This window comes from Pholis gunnellus (assembly GCF_910591455.1).
Source record: "Pholis gunnellus genome assembly, chromosome: 15".
NCBI classification, from domain to species: domain Eukaryota; kingdom Metazoa; phylum Chordata; class Actinopteri; order Perciformes; family Pholidae; genus Pholis; species Pholis gunnellus.
This window is the reverse complement of record NC_136542.1, coordinates 17,877,809-17,891,800: the sequence shown is the minus strand read 5'-3', so window position 1 is coordinate 17,891,800 and position 13,992 is coordinate 17,877,809. Positions and strand designations below refer to the sequence as shown.

Below are 13,992 nucleotides of genomic sequence, written 5' to 3'. Positions count from 1 at the left end.
TATTTGATTTCAACTGAGATGCAGAACTTCTCAGCTCATAAGTGTTACATTTTCGCCAAAATGAATATTGACCTTTTTTTTTTTTTTTGAAGACGCTCATTGATTTAAAAATGGTGAGTCGAGTCGGGGAAGAATTCCTTCTACCTGCACAAGTACACAGCAGCAGAAGATTTAATGTCAAGTACCTTTTTGTAAAATCCCTGAGTTTAAACAAAAAAGATGGCATGCGGTGTTTTCCTTAAGCGTTTCGGCGCTCAGCGGGAGCCAATTACCGACTCATTTCCAGCCGGGGGGGGGGGATTTTAACAGCGCTTTTTGTTTTTACTGCAAGCAATTTCCTCAAAACTTAACCACCCTAATCAGGTTACAAGCCTCGTAGTCATGCATTGAGATGCTGCTTTTATTCAGTTTAGAACTTCTGCTGCTTCAATACGAAGCTTTTTTTTTTTTTTTTCATCTCATTCTATTTAACAGATGCTCTCACTGTGAAACTGCAACCGAGACTTATTCCCATCTTCATCCTGCACGCTCTGAGCTGCAGTCGTGTTTGTTTGATTCTGTACGTGCCACACACTACTTGGCACTCTGTAGTTGCTGCTCATGTATGAAGCTCAGATGGCAGTAAGAATGATTGCAGTGCTATTGGCATATTTTTCCTACTCGCCTGTATGCTTCAAATAAACACAGTTTGCAGCCAAAGATGTTGATTAAGCGATATTCAGCAACAGGCTCTGATCTAAATGAATGGGTCACAGTTAAAGTGTTGTGTCTGCCATGTCAGCAGTCATTTTGAGATGTTTTCTTCCAGATTAAGTTAACTCGTGGCTTATTTTATTCACATTTTATTAATCCAGAGTCTTTTTCATCATAAACTCCTCCATCACGATTTAGCTTGGAGTGACTCCTCAATGTTCTTGCTTGTAGAAAACTGTCTCAGAACTGTTTCACACTTTCTTCTGCTCTTCTTCTTCTTCCTCTCTTTGTTTTTTTTCCCTTACATTCCTCGGCTTTCTCTTCCAACTACTTGCATAGACTGGAGGATTTCCCAACATCTCCCACCAGCACAGCTAAACAAGAGTTTCTGTATGTTACTGCCACCGTTTAGGGTTCCCGTGAATTAGTGCACATCCTTCATCCGTCCGTCATTCATGTGTACTTTCAGTGAAAGGCTCCTCAGGACTCGGCTTGTTCAGATGTTCACTGTGTTTATGAAAGCAGGATATTGTTTATTCGGTTACGGTTAAGTTATTTGTGTGTCTCTTCATTTTTGACTCTTCCCTTAATGTTTACAGTATATATTGAAATTCCTGAGTTGGATATTTCAGTAGAATATCGTATTCAGAAGCCATCTAAGATTAGAGATAGATAACAGCCAGGATCACAAAAGAAATGTCTGCGTAAGACCTTTCAGTCGACCTCCATAGTGTTGAATTCATCGCCTTCTTCATCCGTAGTGGAGCGTGTGTCACCGTTATGATTTGCTCATTCCACCTGTGCCCAGCAAACCGAATGCCGTCCTGACTCTGCATGGTCGTTCACTGTTCCGTGTCCTCTCAGTTCTTCCACTTAAGCTGCACGTCCACTCACATGTCCACACCGCCTGACAATACAAGCGTCTTGTTGCTCATTCCCTGTTTTCCTCTTGTGTTTCAGGACGGTGGTCAAATGCAACATCGCCAAGTCCCAGGCCCTGTACAGCGCCCAGCGAGGGCTGAAGACCAACAATGCCGCCGTCTTCAAAGTGGGGGGCATCATGATCAATATCCCCCAGCACCCGGCGACGCTGCACAGCATGATGGTCCGCAGCTCCCACCAGCTCTCCAAGCAAATCTCTGACCTCATCCGCCAGCCCTCCAACGTGTATGTGCCCTTCATTTATCTGTCTTTGACGTCTTTAGAGGACACAAATATCCCCATCATTTGTTATACATTACTATTATTCTAATATTGTTTTAATTAAATCTTTTAACTAGCATCAGTCATGATCTTAATTACCAAAAATCTTTTTATTTTTCAGAATTTTAACCCTTTAAATGCCCGTTTGTTTCCCATAATAAACTGATACAGTGGAACGCTTGATGCTCTGATGGCCGTGGTTTTGGTCGGTTTCAACGGGGAAATATCTGTCCTAACGGGCCCGAGTGTCTTTATTTTGCCCACACAGTTTATTATAGGCGCTGAGGTTGAACTTCTAAATTAGAAAAGAAACTCCCCGCCTTGTCAGAATGTATGCCATATGCAACGCGGCCAAAGTAATTGAAAAATTAAAGAGCCCAAAAATGTCCCCAAGTGGCTCGTTTATAGCGTTTAAAAGTAATGAGAAACTGACATTAAAATGTTGTACACTTCTAACTATATTTAAAATTCCAAATGAATCCATCATGCAACTCACTAATGTCGTTAGATTGTAATCTACGTTTCATAAAATCCTCATAAGAAGTCTTTCATCTCCATAAGTGACGGGTCACTGCAGCACATCCACACTGTTGCCAGTTAACGGCTTCCAAAGTGTGTGTGTGTGTGTGTGTGTGTGTGTATATGTGTGTGCGTGTATGTGGTCTGTTTCCATGGTAATATTCAGAATTATGTTAATATATTTATAGAGTTGTAGGTGTGCTTGGGATATTAAACAACTTTTCTATAATTTGATGTTCACAGCAATATGAGCCCGTATCTGCAAAGCTCTCCGTAACACACACACACACACACACACACACACACACACACACACACACACACACACACACACAATGTACAAATAGCAGCAATCTTCCAGTGTGTACGTCACTTCCAACAGCAATAATTTACCCTGATAAGCACTTATGCACTGCATTTCAAATCCAGGCCAGCCATTAACACAGCAACAGTTACTGGATAGAGCATCGCCTTCATGAAGTCAACACCTTATGTACATAGTGAGTAAATCCTACGATGACAAAGGAAGAAGAAACGGCGCCGGGGAAGGTGGATTCTCTCATACGTGTTGTCTTTTATGTTCTGTCCGTGCTATTTTATCCGGCATAATGCTGACATCAGTAAGAATTGAACTTTATCCTCATTCTGGAACTGTTTTGCGTTTAATTTTGCCGATGCGTTATCAGATAAAACCTTTTAGTTTGTGGTTTCCGTGCTCCTCTTTTACATAACATAGATGGATACTAAGTCATACGTACATATTTTGCATTCGTGCTTGTGGTTTATCCAACCTTGACCAAAAAAAACACAATCTTTCCATAATTTGTGACCTCATAATCTCAGTGAATATGTGTTGCTGTCTCATAAATGTCTTTTCCCGTTAATTTAACTCTCCAATATCAGAGAATATGCTAATTTCTTTGCCATCGTACAATCCTGACTGAGTGGCTGAACATATTTTTTCTTTTTTTCCCTCCCCTTACAGTCAGCCTCCTAATAGGGAGGACACCCCGACCCCCCAACCCTCGGACAAAGCCTCCAGCATCAATCAGACCCCCGTGGAAGCCAACGAGTTCCCTCAGCTCCCTGAAGGCCTGGAGAAGAAGCCCATCGTCCTCAAGTTCAGCGCCATGATAGATGGCATCACCATCGGGGCCGCCCTGCTGCCCTCGCTGAAAGCGGAGTACAAAATGGGTCGCATGAAGAGCCACGGCATGACAGGTGTGTGTGTGTGTGTGTGTGTGTGTAAGAGAGGAGAACTGATATTGATTTTCCACAATGATGAAAACTAATTACAGAACAGAGCCTCTTCCCATGAAAGTTTACTTCCACCTGTTCTGTGCGAAAAGACGGATTTCACATTTAATGTTGTCCTTATAGTTCCTAAAGAGGACTCGTTTTACTGGTCTTGTTGAGGCATGCCCAGAATAAGTAATAATAATAATAATAATAATAATAATAATAATAATAATAATAATAATAATAATAATAATAATAATAATAATAATAATAATAATAATAATAATAATGATGGTCCTTTTTTGTCGTTTAGGTGCACAGACCAGTTTCACCTTTGAGTTGCCAAACCACAAGCTCTGCTTCCAGTCCAAAGTGTCCCCGGTTGACATGTCCACCATGCCACCGTCGGCCAGCCTCACCCTGCCGCCAGTCACCATGTCAGGAGAGTACATCATGGAGGACCACGAGAGCCACTCAGACCAGGGCTGGGCACCTGACGACTTCCCGGCAAAGCAAGGGAACTACCTCCAGGGCAACTACCTGCGCTGTGTGGCCGAGGTAAGAGGCTCCTGATTGGGGACGATGAATAAAAGATGCAGCCCTAAAAAGAGCAGAGCAGCCGGTATTGCCGTTAACTCACCCTCACTTGTCTCCTCTGACGTGCAGATCGGTTCATTTGAGCACAACCTGACCACAGACCTGCTCAACCACCTGGTGTTCCTGCAGAAGGTTTTCATGAAGGAGGTCAACGAGGTCATTCAGAAGGTCTCAGGTACTGTACCAAAGACCATAGAAATACATTTCTATACTGCAGTGCAAGCTTCACCTCTTTATCATATTGTAAGATAAAACCTGCACAAAAAACCATATCCTATTCCTTTGCTACCTGTAATGGTCCAGTTTTTCTCCTCCGATCAATAAAGTTAATCTAATCCTAAACATCTGACTGTTCCCAGCAGTATTCTGTAGCCTACAGCTGCTGCTTAAGTCAATGAAAAATATTGTTTTCCACACAAAACAATGCCCAAGGCACTGACACAAATCCAGTCCTGTTCCACAGCAGTATTGATCGTCGGGTTGTTTTTTTAAAAACTCGCCAAGCTTGATCGATGCTATTGCCCAGGAGAGAGAGAGAGAACTGAGTTTTACACCATCTTATGGTAAAGGGTAATGAGTGGTGTGTGGTAAATATTCACATCAGGGTCTTTTTAAATGTAGCACTGGGACACTTCAGGCACATATCGGAGCTGACACGTATACACAGACAACATAATCCCACTTTATTACAGGTTAGTTAGCACTTCGCAAGAGTCCGTGTGGGCTCGTGAAGTTGATTTGTTTGCTCTCTGTGCGTGCAGGAGGAGAGCAGCCCATCCCACTGTGGAATGAGCCCGACACCTCAACAGACGCTGACAAGCCCAAAATCCTGCTTTATTCTCTCAGCCTCATGTTCAAGGTACATCACGTTCACTTTCTTTCTGTCACAGTGGCCGAAGGTGAAGAACTTTATGTTGTTTTTAAAGGAATAAAACCAGTAAAAAGTTCCTTTCCAGCATTTTTTTGGTGTATTTTGAGTGTCAGTTAAGCTTTGAGGAATTTTACCGAAAAGCCGTTTTCTTGATTCCCGCAGGGAATCCAGATGACCGCCACCACTCCTTCCATGCGAGCTGTGCGCTTTGAGACGGGCCTCATCGAGCTGGAGCTGTCCAACAGGATCCAGTGCAAGGCTCAGCCCGGTGGCAGCAGCAGTTACCTGAAGCTGTTTGGCAAATGTCAAGTCGATCTCCACCTGGCTCTCGGACAGATAGTCAAGCACCAGGTACAGATCGGGCCTCGCACTTGTGAAATTAAAGTCTGGAATGGGCTTAAAGACTGTCGTAGATCGCCATGTGACGCTCTTTCTCCCTTCGCTTTGCAGGTGTACGAAGAGGCCGGCTCAGACTTCCACCAGGTGGCGTACTTCCGAACGCGGATCGGTCTGCGGAACGCTCTGCAGGAGGAGATCAGTGGCTCCTCGGACAAGGAGGCCGTCCTCATCACGCTCAGCAGGCCAATCGTTTTCGCCCAGCCGGTGGCATTTGACAGAGGTTTGACATGTCAAAGCTTATCCTGTGTATCTTTACAAAACATGTTCTGGTTAGCGGCTGGTATTGCTGTGTGTGTGTGTGTGTGTGTGTGTGTGTGTGTGTGTGTGTGTGTGTGTGTGTGTGTGTGTGTGTGTGTGTGTGTGTGTGTGTGTGTGTGTGTGTGTGTGTGTGTGTGTGTGTGTGTGTGTGTGTGTGTGTGTGTGTGTGTGTGTGTGTGTGTGTGTGTGTGTTTGCTTCCCGTTGACTGTGTAGAGTGACGTAGTGAGTGACACTTTACGCCCCTGACCTGTTTTGGCGTTGTGGCTGGTGTGATCTCGTTGCAAGAAGACTTCGAGTTTTTGTTGTGTGGGAAGAAAAATCGAACCATTTCCTATTAATCCTGTTTGTCGACACTTAAGACATCATCAACATAGCAGGTTATGAGACTGCCCACAGTTCCCTTAAGTATTCTACCCACTCAACACTGGGGCTCAGTGATGGAATTGCATCTGATTTTGACACACAACAATTAAGCACCGCCGCTGTCTCAAACTCCACTGTGTTCACACCACATTCAGGATGTTAATTCGAGGTTCTTTCTACCCGTGTGCCCTCCTGCAGCTGTGCTCTTCTGGCTGAATTACAAGGCAGCATACGACAACTGGAACGAGCAGCGCTTGGCCCTCAACAAGGACATCCACATGGCCACCAAAGAGGTGGTGGACAAGCTGCCAGGCATCCAACAGACCTCAGCCCAGGCCTTCAGCACCCTCTTCCTGCAACTGACCGTACACGACCTGGGCATCTGCCTACCCATCACCACCACATCCCAGGTAATCTGCTCTGCTTGGTTTTTACATGTCAACTTCTAGATGTAGAAGTAAATAGTTGCTGATTATATAAACAATAGCAGGGTTGCAATCTGCTGGCTTTAAGGTCATTCTGTTAGCATGATCACATTTACATACAGTATGTAGTCATGTTTAATTCAAATGATGTAATCAGAGAGCTGAAAACTCTCACAAGTTTCAGCATCTTCGATTTAATTAACATACCATGGTTAGAGTTTTATCAGTTACACATAGAAGCCACAGTTTACAGATGTGTTGTACTTACAGTGTATGCACATGTTCATAAGATTTAAGTGCTGTCTGGAGTAAAAGCACTCTTATTATAAGAGTCATATTCTAACTAAAAAAAGTAAAGCACACATGAATCATTTTTGGGCTTCTTCTGTCAAATTGTTGACTTCATCCCGTCTTTAAAAGGGAAATGATTATCATCATCTCCATCAGCACTTGGCAACATCAACTGTACCAGTGTTCATGATGTGGATTTTGCTGTTATCAATAACCTTTAAAACACAATTGCATTTTTGTTCAATTCCTGTTACCTGTTTTGATATCAGTGTTTCCCCTACCTAAGCTGTTAGTGGGCTAACCGTCCATCAACCTGCACCACAAACACACATTCATTCCCCTCAACAACCTCTATGATGTCAACTTTTAATGCAAAGCAAACAACCACTGATACGATGCACAACTATACCACAATAAATGGTAACACAAATGTGCAAAAAATTATAATTTTTTTACTGTAAAGTAGTTAAATGTGCTTGGACAGTATCTCTTTGTATGAAGGTGTTTGGGGCTGAGCAAAACATGGCGGAGCGGCTAGTCAACCAAAATGAGAATAGCTGGGTGTCGGTCACCTCAAGCGAGCCTTTGGCAGAAGTTGTCATTTACTTCAAGGCCTTCATTTTAACCAGCAGGTGGCAAGCAAGACATAGGAACTTGCCTGAGACATCAGTGGGCGTCTCCTCTGGTTGTAAATAGAAGTCCGACGTATAGAGAAGTCTTTGAGAAAATGACCCGATTTATTACCTAATTAATTACAAGATTCTTCAACACAGCATGATGTTCATTTAGTAAATTATTGTCCCATTGAGAGTCAAATAGACCATAAAGCAGAGTATGCTTCAGGTCGTGGCTACCTCGTGATTGAAAGGTCGCTACCACGGCGTTTTCCAGTCTGGGCGTTGTCCGTGTTTTTTTCAGTTCAAGAAAGTTAATTGGAACATTTTGGTCACCTAAAAATGTCTTATTGAGCATTTGGTTGTCCTTGGCTTGTGTCTTTTCTGATTGCAAAAAATATGTCGATGGCATAAATGACAAACTCGATGCAACAAAACCGTAGTGCACCAACCAAATGGGGGACGTCATGCTGCTACGTCCACTTCTTATATACAGTCTATGGTTGGGTCTTGAGGAGTTTTAGCATTTATTCACCGACAAATAGCCTAAATTGTATACCTACTACACTGCTACGTATATTTGTTTCCGCTAACGTCATGTCCGCCATCACACACGTTCTCTATTGACCGTCCGCACAATCGCTAATGTTATGTACCGACGCACTGAGTTGTTTCTTAAAGGAGTTTACCCCCCCCCCCCCCCCCCCCCCACCCCCCCCACCCCCACACACACACACACACACAATAATAGAAACCTTTAGGGGAAACACAGGATATCAATGAATGGTCCATATCAGTTGTCTTGTTGTACTCCAGTACTATGCTATACTACAGTATGACCACAGAGACGAGATATACCAGCTGTTATGTCACACTTATTTCCATAGAGAGGACAAGTACCAGCTACGGAGGGAATCAACTCTGAAGCTGGGGCCAGCACATCAGTAGGCCGGCAAAAAAATGCACGAAAAGTAACCGACAATTTATTACATCTCTTGTGGTGGCTTGTTGTGGGACAATGACTGACTGTGATCAACACTTTTCCATGCCACATGTACACTGCATCACGAGTGCTCTTCTTGTTGTGAAGATGGCAGGTCGCTCCACTTTTTAACAATCAAAGTTTCCATCCACAAAGCTGGCATAACGACAACAAATGAAGCTTGAGCTGCTGTCTGAGGTGTTTGGGGGGGAGGGGGGGTATAATTACTTCATTCTAAAAAAGAGGTTTTGCCAGTTGGTGTCCTGAGTATCCTTACCTGTTGCTAAAATGGAAAGAAATTCTTTCAGAGACCGCCGTGGAATTATATATAATTGCACACACAATACCAGATTTAATGACAAAGCAGGCATATTGCTGTAAGAGAAAGCATTTTCAAATGACCTGGATTTCTGCAGTAATTGTTCCAAAAGCGGTCTGTTTTTCATCCAGTTCATTGCGATAGATAATCGGTTAGTTTAGGAGGAAAACATGCTTTTTACCTGCCTCCAGTTATGACTGGGATGATGATCAGACCCTCTATTTTTTTTTTTAATGTAGAGTCGATCCAGAAATTCAGGGCATTTATTTTATCCTTCCCCCAATCCTGCAATTAAGCACAAACTAACAAACTGAAAAGCTCGGTAACATTTCACTCATTGGTGTGTTCACAAGAGCAATCATTTGTGGACTTTGCTGAAATTATTTAGCGAAACATTTGATTTAAAACTGGATCGCTCCTGATTTTATTGAACGACTAAAAGTGTCTGCACAGTACAGTAGAATGAAGTGTTACCAGCTAATGTCTCCGTGCACATGGAAGTGGCTTCTTTTTCCATGTACTTCACCCTCACTTGAGGCCTTGGTAACCCCCCCCCCCCCCCTCCTCTCCCTGCCTCTCCACCAGGCCAACCACAGCATAGATTTTGACACCGGCTCAGCTATGGTCCTGACCATTGAGAGCACACTGATCACCGCCTGCTCCTCTGAGTCCCTGGTAAGCAAAGGCCACTTCAAGAACTTCTGCCTCCGCTTCGCCGAGGGCTTCGAGACCTCCTGGGACGACTGGAAGCCCGAAATCCGAGGGGAAATGGTCATGAATGCATGTGAGTGACACGTTGTATGTCAGTGTAAATTTTCACTCTCGTACGGTTAGTTTTGCCTTCACCTTTTTAATACAGGTCAAAAGCATTGATTGAGTAAGGAAAGGAAAGTATTCTAAAATTAGCAAGTTGCATTTTGAAAAGCAAGAATTTAGTCTCTCTTTAGAGATGCTTAAATGGATACATATTTTATACCTACGTAGATAAATGTTTTACTGGACCTTATATTATTGAGCGGACTTCAATAGGTGAAAACAGGTCATTCTTATATGACTTTCTGTGCACGCTGCTCCTCTGAAATATTGACTGGCTGCTGCCCGTGTGTGTGTGTGTGTGTGTGTGTGTGTGTGTGTGTGTGTGTACAGGTGTAGTCCCTGATGGTACATATGAAGTATGTTCCAGGACTACTGGGCAACCTTCTGCAGGCAAGTTTTTTAACTCAGCTCTGGTCCATAAAATATGGATCGCACCCGAGAGCTTCACAATAAAGCACGAGGCCGCTGTCTAAAAATTCAATTTCGCATTAATTTCATCCACATCCTCAGTCGTTCTGTCTTTTCTCTCCCCATTGGCTTCCTCCTCCTCCTCTTCCTCAAAAACAGAGAGCAGTAGTGCCGGCACCTGGACTCTGAACGTACTTTGGAAGATGTGCGGTATCGACGTTCACATGGATCCCAACATCGGCAAGCGCCTCAACGCGCTGGGCAACACGCTGACGTCGCTGACGGGCGAGGAGGACGTGGACGACATCGCCGACCTGAACTCTGTCAACATGGCGGACCTTTCGGATGAGGACGAAGCCGACTCCATGTCACCCACCATCCACATGGTCAGTCAATGACGGGTTCGCCCACGTCCCAGCTCTCTCTTTGGGCTATTATGTACATGAACTCCACCACAGATGCATCTCTTTTGTCATTTAAATACCACTTTCAACTTAGTTGTGCCAGCAGTAGATCAGCCGTTGTGGTTCTTTTCTCCAGTTAGAAATCTAAAGAAATTGATCATGTAGATATTGTCAGTAATGAAACAAAACCACTGAGCATAAACAGTGAACTTCAGCTGGTGGTTGACACAAGCTAAAGGAATAGTTTGACATTTTGGGAAATAAATGGTGAATCGTAAATGGACTTGTACTCGAATAGTGCCCGTTTCTCGTCGAGGTGAATTTCCTCACCTTTGGACAGACGCTATGCTAAGCTAACTAGCTTCCCAAGGTAGCCTCATATAGTTATATATTTATTTTTAGGTAGCCTCATATTTAACAGACCGACATGACAGTGGTATCTATCTATCTAACTCGTAAGAAAGCAAGTACGCTTATTTCCCAAAATATCCGACTATTCCTTTTAATATCAATACATCTGAGCAGATCCTACCTGGCTAAGCTTCAGAAGGTAAAGTCTGACCCGAGTCGACCGTTCCTGCCACCTCTTCCATCCATTTGTCCCTGCCGTTGTTTACAGAGTCCAGGGAGCCAGTTCAGCCCTCGGCTGACCTTAAGGAAGCGTCTGGTAAACCACATCCTGGGCCTCAGCCCCAGGCCTCAGAGTGTGTCTCACCCGGCCGACTACTTAAACTGTGCATCGCCTCGCCCCCGAGAGGACAGTGCCCGGGCCCAAAGACCCCTCTCCTGGGCCTGTGTATGTAGCCACCCACACAGTGTTGAAACTCTTCTCTGGGCTGTTCGGAAAATCACTTGCTAGGTGGCGTTACATCTCAGTCACCACCTTAGGGTTGTTGATTCCAAAATGCTGAGCAATGCTACATCATGCTTTAACTAAATGTCATGATGGAGGAGAAATGGTGTTGCTTAACATTGGCTTTCCCTGCCCTACTCATTAACCTTCAATGATGGGTGAAAATATGGATTAGGGTTCTACAAATCCCGGATGCAGAGCTTTGTTTTCTCCCCCTACTGGAGTGGTGATGGTGCTGCTGGGGGCGGTGGTGGTGGTGTTTTCTCCTGTTTCGTGACATTCTGTGTTTGATGACCTGGTGTGTGGATTGGACTACGTATAACCCTACTGTAATTGAATCCTAACAATCTAAATAATTTGCCTCTAATCAGACAGATTTTAAAAGGTGTATTCTCATTTGCAGCAGCTGCCTGGTGGAAATCTTTCAGCAATGTTTTTTTTGGGGGGTTTGATCAGAAGGTTTTCATTTTGTCATCGGTTTTTATCGGATAAATATGTTCGGGTGTGTATCATTGCTTTGACCCAACAGGAGACCATTGACCCCAGAAGGCAGATGGCAATGGGGAACCAGGGGGTCGACGCCCGCGGGAGGAAGTTCACCAAGAGGGTGGTGGACATCAGGGAGCTGAACGAACAGGCCAAGGTCATCGACGACCTCAAGTAAGATGTGATGCTGTGATGCGGTGTCGATGATTCCTGATGGTTCAACTAGTGAAGAGCAAGCCCTGCAATTCATTGCCGTCCTGTTCAAACATCCTCTTTTTTCTTAACCACAGGAAATTGGGGGCAAGTGAAGGCACCATCAACCAGGAGATCCAGCGTTATCAGCAGATGGAGTCCGTGGCCGTCAACGACATCAGGAGAGACGTCCGAAAGAAACTGCGTCGCTCCAGCATGAGGGTGAATGCTCATCTATTTACCATCCCCAATGAGCAATGTATTGGTCAAAGGAAGTTTGGACATTCAAAATGTTACCCATCATACCTGAATGTCTCTCATTTAGACTTTTAAGGAAACTTGTGTTTGACTTTGTGCTTTGTTTTTGTTTTTTGCTGACCAGGCGGCCTCTCTAAAGGATAAGTGGGGTCTTGGCTACAAACCAAGCTACAACCGCTCCAAAAGCATCTCGGCGGCAGCCGGCCGACCGCCTCTAAAGAGGATGGACAGACAGAGGTAAAAAGAAGTAGCCACTTACCCTGCCTGGTTTCATTTTATTAGGAAATGGCACTGTTAAGGGTGCTTCATACAGCATTAACTGTAAGCAAACAAGACAAAGTAACTCTGCTGTTAACTCTGCTGTTGGCGCCTCATGTTTTTAAAACACGCTTCCCACTAACCTTCTCACAAAGAGGATGCTGGGACTCATAAATCAGAAAGCTAACGTAGAGAGGAAGTGCTTATCACATTTGTTTATAGTAATTATGCAGATATCTCAGAAATAATGTAGTAATGATGTTAAAACAGTTGACAACGCTGCAAGCAATGGGAAAACATTAACTCTGGGGCAGAACGAATGAGTAAAACACAACTGGAAATTCATCTGATGAGTAACAATTTTTGCTTTGTGCTGTGATTGAGAGGTCACAGTGTTTTATGAACTCAACAATATTGTAGTGTATGTTGTATAGAAGCTCATTTGCGCCAGTGTGATGAAGCAAAAGATCCCCCAAGTCATTGCAATGAGAAACGTTCTTGTAAAAAATGACTTTTTATCTAAAAATAATTGCTTACTCGCATCAACATAATTGTTTATGGATCTCAAAGTATTGACATAGTACCTCAAAATAATTTAGTATTTTTTAAATAATCACTTATCTCAAATAATGACTTGGTACCTCAAGATAAACGCTTACTGATCTCAAAGTAATGACTTAATTATCTTAAAATAATTGCTTACTCATCTCAAAATAATAATTTCGTATCTCAAACTGATGAGTTACTGATCTCAAAATACATAATGACTTTGGAGACTTGGTATCAGGCAATTATATTTTGTGAATTTTGTAATTGATCTATCTTTTTATTATAAATTTTGACTTTTGGACTTCACAACGCTCAAAGTTATTGAAAATGTTTGGATCACACCACTAACAATCAATCTTACACAGCCACCAACCGGAATGTAATTCTACAAATATTACAATACTGATCACTACCGAGCCGGGTCCGCATACGTTGCGTGTTCAATGTAGCTCGTCTGTAGCCCGGCTTTTAGTGAAACACAAGAGCAGAGGATGTGGTCGTGTGAAATGAGCAACGCTCATAATTCTGCAGCGCCGGCGCAAACACCGATTGTGCGACTTTACCTGCAACTGTGCAGAAATACCAGGTTTAATCAGATCGAATACACTTAGCTTCCAACTATGTGGTACAAAGTATTTTGACAAAGTTTCTTGGTAATTTGGGATATTAAGTCATTGTTGAGAGAAAAATATGTCATTATTTTGCGATACTTGTTTGTATCGTCTCAGTGTGCTTTACTGTGTCTCTAGCTCCAGAATAGGGGACGTGGATGATCTACCAGATATGCGCATGGATGCGTCCTCACCTGCACCACGGGTCACCTTCAACATCCAGGACACGGTAAACGACAACACGGAGAGAGCTACAGGAACATTTCTTAGCCTCGCACAGATTAGATTGCACTGTAGCGAGTATGCTCTAGACACATTTGTTTGAACCGAATCAATAACTAAGGCCATGATGGTAGATATTATGAGTTTTGTGCCATTTTTAT

At 43.4% G+C, this 13,992-nt stretch overlaps 1 protein-coding gene across 18 annotated transcripts in view; it reads left to right on the top strand.

Moving 5' to 3' along the window:
- Positions 1-13,992, top strand: part of kiaa1109 (KIAA1109) — a 65,405-nt gene that overhangs the window by 34,318 nt on the left and 17,095 nt on the right. For 11 of the 18 annotated variants that reach the window (XM_079175182.1, XM_079175171.1, XM_079175181.1 and 8 more), the window contains exons 52-68: positions 1,654-1,860; positions 3,401-3,636; positions 3,968-4,212; positions 4,321-4,426; positions 5,013-5,110; positions 5,285-5,473; positions 5,573-5,741; positions 6,342-6,553; positions 8,361-8,444; positions 9,360-9,558; positions 9,921-9,980; positions 10,158-10,384; positions 11,022-11,198; positions 11,785-11,915; positions 12,032-12,155; positions 12,316-12,428; positions 13,748-13,838. In XM_079175182.1, coding sequence (XP_079031308.1) covers positions 1,654-1,860; positions 3,401-3,636; positions 3,968-4,212; positions 4,321-4,426; positions 5,013-5,110; positions 5,285-5,473; positions 5,573-5,741; positions 6,342-6,553; positions 8,361-8,444; positions 9,360-9,558; positions 9,921-9,980; positions 10,158-10,384; positions 11,022-11,198; positions 11,785-11,915; positions 12,032-12,155; positions 12,316-12,428; positions 13,748-13,838 — 2,668 coding nt within the window. The remainder of the gene's footprint in view (positions 1-1,653; positions 1,861-3,400; positions 3,637-3,967; positions 4,213-4,320; positions 4,427-5,012; positions 5,111-5,284; positions 5,474-5,572; positions 5,742-6,341; positions 6,554-8,360; positions 8,445-9,359; positions 9,559-9,920; positions 9,981-10,157; positions 10,385-11,021; positions 11,199-11,784; positions 11,916-12,031; positions 12,156-12,315; positions 12,429-13,747; positions 13,839-13,992) is intronic. The other 7 variants (XM_079175172.1, XM_079175173.1, XM_079175175.1 and 4 more) reach the window with 3 other exon arrangements.